The 4,332-nt window shown below is 51.1% G+C and overlaps 1 protein-coding gene across 3 annotated transcripts; it reads right to left on the reverse strand.

The window, feature by feature from the left end:
* Positions 1 to 689: 689 nt before the first annotated feature.
* LOC136472652 (transcription factor HHO3-like) lies at positions 690 to 2,908 on the reverse strand. Of its 3 annotated transcripts, XM_066470508.1 has the most exons (5): positions 2,324 to 2,674; positions 2,066 to 2,196; positions 1,543 to 1,906; positions 1,365 to 1,441; positions 690 to 1,253 (listed from the first exon to the last, which is right to left on the reverse strand). In XM_066470508.1, exons 1-5 carry the CDS (start codon positions 2,538 to 2,540, stop codon positions 1,023 to 1,025), a joined length of 1,020 nt encoding a protein of 339 aa, XP_066326605.1. In that variant the 5' UTR covers positions 2,541 to 2,674; the 3' UTR covers positions 690 to 1,022. The 3 variants fall into 3 exon arrangements, with proteins under 3 accessions (XP_066326605.1, XP_066326486.1, XP_066326549.1); XM_066470389.1 differs by having other exon boundaries at positions 2,066 to 2,908; XM_066470452.1 differs by lacking the exon at positions 2,066 to 2,196 and having other exon boundaries at positions 2,324 to 2,904.
* Positions 2,909 to 4,332: the final 1,424 nt, after the last annotated feature.

Genomic DNA, 4,332 nt, shown 5'->3' on the forward strand with positions numbered 1-4,332 from the left:
GTGCCCATTGATGCGGTCGAACGCCAGAAAATTGTTCAAAGCCAGCTGTCAACGTGCGTGCTTCTGATTTCTGAATGCGTCGGTTTATATATATTATACTGACTGATGAGCGCCGGATAAGCATGGACGGACAGAGATAGAGTTGTTAACCATTGTTGACTCCAACTTCTGCAAGAGGGCATGCACGAGACAAGGACGTGCAACTTATCGGAGATCTACGGGTATCCAACGTGAAAGGCACAGCAAACATGCAACAAACCAGGCTACGACAAGCGGTTCGGCCTCAACGAAGAATCGCACGGAACGGAGTACTCGTTCAGAAAACATGCATGTTGATCAAAGAGATTAGCAGTACTGATGTAGCTGGATCATGGCCCTTGATCTGCTGTAGTAGGGAGTTCTGAACTTCTGATCTCTGCTGCAAACCTAATTGTTGTATGTTGAGATCCGCTGAACCAAATGAAATGAAGCTCAGGACGGTTGACTTCCAATTCTTGCCTAACCAAAACTATGGTATGCCAAAATTTTTAGTCATCAATTAGTTCATTGCCAAAGAATTGGTACACCGATCTTCGAGGAGCTGAAAACGACTTTAAAAAAAAATCATTCAACAACACTTCAACCATTCACAATTCAATCCATAACAACGTGCTACTCGTAATTACTACTTGATTGAAAGACAACACGCAGGCAACGAATATGTATATAGAAATAATATGTGATTCTCAGGGCGAAAATTTTGGGATCTGCCCGGAAATTAAAAGTCAGGAAGCCTCAAGAAAACTGCTATTAGCTCTCCATGTATGTACACATGACACAGCAACCCAACTCATGATCAGTTCTTCTCTTGGGCGCACGCACACGGACCGCCCAATCTCCCTGTATGCATGGCCTGGCTGCACTACAACCTCTCACAGACTGATGAATCTGTTCTGTTCTAATATTGCCACCGATGTGCAAGCAAAGCCGCGACGCTATCTCTACACTCTCATCCGACGATCTTCCGCAAATTAAACGCAGCCTTACACGCATTTCCGGCTGTAGCCTTCAGACTTGTCTTCGTCGCTGCTGCTGCTGTCGCCGCCGCCGACGGTGGCCGTAGAGATGGCCACGCCTGATCCGGAGAACTGAAGCGGACCCTGGGGAGACCCGGAGCTGCTTTGCTCCTGAGGAGCCCAGAGGCCACCCACCAGCATGATCGGCTGGCTCACCGGAGCCGCACCGGGGGATCTTCTGTTGTGCAGCCGGTACTTCTGAATACGAACATGACACGATCGAATCAGTTTCCAAACAAGATAATATATCGCCAGAAATAGGCACTACTAAGAAGAAATAATGCCTGGACAAAGCGGATCATTGCTCACCTGGAGATGGCTTTTCACTTCATCATTTGTAAGCCCGTCCACCTGCATCACCTCCCTGATCTGCTTCGGAGTAGCAACTGCAATTACGATGAAATTTGTTAACACTTTCCCTAGCAGCTAGCAGAGAACCTTTTCTTTTCACAAATGATAGAAGACGATCGGTCTTGTATATATGTACCTTGAGGGCCGCCGAGTTGATGCAAAGCGGCGACGAACTGCTGGTGAAGCTCCGGCGACCAGCACCGCCTCGCCTTCCTGCTGGCCTGCTGCTGAGCCTCAGAGTGCAAGTTGACCCCAGGGCCAGACGGTGGCATGGTGGCACAGAATCTGCCGCTGGCGTTGTCGCTGGCAGCCACGGGAGAAATCGGCGCCTTAGATGCCGGCGATACCAACGACAGACCAGTGCCGGCAGAGCTGTCTTCTCTCCTGAAGAACGGCGGCGGCAGGGGTGGCACCGCCGCAACGGCCCTTATCGGCATGGGCGCGCCACCGAGCAACTTGGGCTCCGGCGAGGTGATTTCACTCCGTTGCTCTTTGTCAGACTGTAAGCACAAATAACAAGTCTTATTCAGTAAGTCTGAAAAAAATATTGATCGTGAGGACAGTAAAGCTCGAAATCATCACGGATAAATAAAAACTAAAACTACGACAGAAATCTGATGAAAATAACAAGCATGGCGTAGCAGAGTTGCATGCTCTACCTCGTCCGATTTGGCGTCGCCGTCCACCCACAACTGAGCGGTGCTCATCCATTTCCGCTTGTCGCCGTCGTCCGCCTTCGCCTCCGCGTCTCCGCCCCTCTTGGCGGCCTCCTGCTTCAACTCGTCGATCACTGCAGGCCAGGGCGCACGAACCACCGCGTCAGCGAACCGGGGCGGAGAGAAGAAACAGACCAAGAGACCACGACGCGTAAACTGTACACAGAGAGGAGGAGAGCGAGAGAGGCCTCTAGTTCTCACCGTCGGCGAGGAGGCGCGCGCAGAGCGGGAGCTCGCGCCTGAAAACCTCGATCTTCTTGCGCTCCTCCTCGAGGCTCCTGATACAGGACTCGATCCCTGCCGCCGGCGCCCCCTTGGCCGCGGCCGCCGCCATCCCGCCGGCGCTCCGCGCGGCGAACAGCCTGAGGTCCAGCCCCAGATCCAGGCCCATCCCGATCTCGCCGACGTCCAGCCCCATGCAGCACGCGAACGAGACGAGAAACAACTGACGAGGGCGAGCACCACCACGAGGAATCTTTGTGCGCAGAAGAATCGGCGACCGGAAGCCGAGACGAAGAAACAAGAGAGCAAAAGAGGCGGAGGCGGTGGGTGACTGCGTGCGAGGGGATCTGGATTCCGGAGGTGCGCCCGCCCTGGCATATATAGACGGGCGGCGGCGAGCGGGGCGAATGGAATCTGCGAGCTGGACCGCAGGATGGGCGGAGAGAGAGACACCGCGCCCCACAAGGCCACAGCCAGCAACCACGCGGCGCGTGGGGTGGGTGGGCGCGCTGCGTTGCCGATTCCTCACGTCGCGTCCAGCGCGAGAAGCTCGCGGCCGGACGTCTCTCACAACACTCCTCGGTGAATCAGGGATCCCTCGATCGGTGCGGCGCGGCCTCGAGTTACCGCTTCTCACGCGCGCTCCCGACACGCCCCCCGCGCTTCCCCGATTTCGCACCCTAGCCCGTCTGCGTGTGCGTGTTTTTGCGCCTACACCCCTCGCGTCCCTCCGAGGATTACGGCGGGGTCCCTTCCGTTTTTGCTTTAGCTTACGTTCCGTGCAAGTAACATGCGTGTTGAAGCGTATCGGGGCGCCTTGACAGCTTGCGTGCGTGCCCTGGTGAGATCCTGCCTGGATGACGATGCCTTTTTTTAGACGTGAATCGTCCGTGATGATTCTTCTCGTCTCCTTGTCTCACGGTCACGGCACGGGCGGGCCAAGGAGGCCCATCAGTTTCGGATTGGCGTTTCGGAACGTCTGGAGGGCGTGGGCCGACATGGATGGGATCCCTTTGCTTTTGTTGTTGGCAGCACGAGCAACGCTACAAAGTACGGTGGTCCTGCCGTTTGTTTTCTCTGGTTGTCCTCGCGCACGATGGAAGTCCAAGTCGGGTTCCTTCCACGGCTCTATATGGAGATCTTTTCCCCTGGGAATCTGGGAAAAAGGTTAAACTTCAGTTGTTTAATTTGGCAAGACTCGAGTAGCAAAGTGGCGTGTCATTTTTTTTTCAAGAAACACGGTGCATATCTCACTCTAGCTAGGGGAAAAAGTATCTTGAGATCATCTAAAGTTGGTGCACCAATGGCTAAGGCACAACACTCTGCTAGTGTCATAGTCGTCGGACCGCCAACGCTGCCCTCCATCTCAAATCAAAGTTATCTCCACACTCGTCAAATATCGGGAATTCCCATTGCTAAAACTACTTCGTCAATATACACTTATTTTTGCAAACATAAAGGACTAGTACGCAAGAGTGCCACATCTCATGCATTTGGCCCGTCTAGATCCTTGATTAAAATCCATTTCAATAATCATAATTAAGGCACAAATCAATTAAGTTAAAATGACAATCTACATAATCTATTTATATATTTTTGCTGGCCACATGAGAAAGATATTTATGTACCGCACTGCCGCTACACGCGAGCGAGTCAAAGAGCATGGTATAAGTTGTATAGAGCATGAAGATCGATGGAATGAATTTTTATATCTCACCTCATAAATTTAAGACATTCTTATATCTAAATTTTGGAAAGCTATAGAATGTCAAAATTCAAGCCAAATAGTATAGTGCATAAAGTGGATTCTAATTTCTTTAGAATAAAAAGATCTAAACAGGCCTAGTTAAAACACATATCTAAGAAAAAAGAACATCGAGGATGATGTCTACAGGACCAACTTACCTCTCTCATTCTCACTTCCCGATAAATCAAACATTTTTAATTTTGCCCAATATATATATAAGAAAATATTAATATATATGATA

This window comes from Miscanthus floridulus, chromosome 1 (assembly GCF_019320115.1).
Source record: "Miscanthus floridulus cultivar M001 chromosome 1, ASM1932011v1, whole genome shotgun sequence".
Lineage (NCBI taxonomy): Eukaryota > Viridiplantae > Streptophyta > Magnoliopsida > Poales > Poaceae > Miscanthus > Miscanthus floridulus.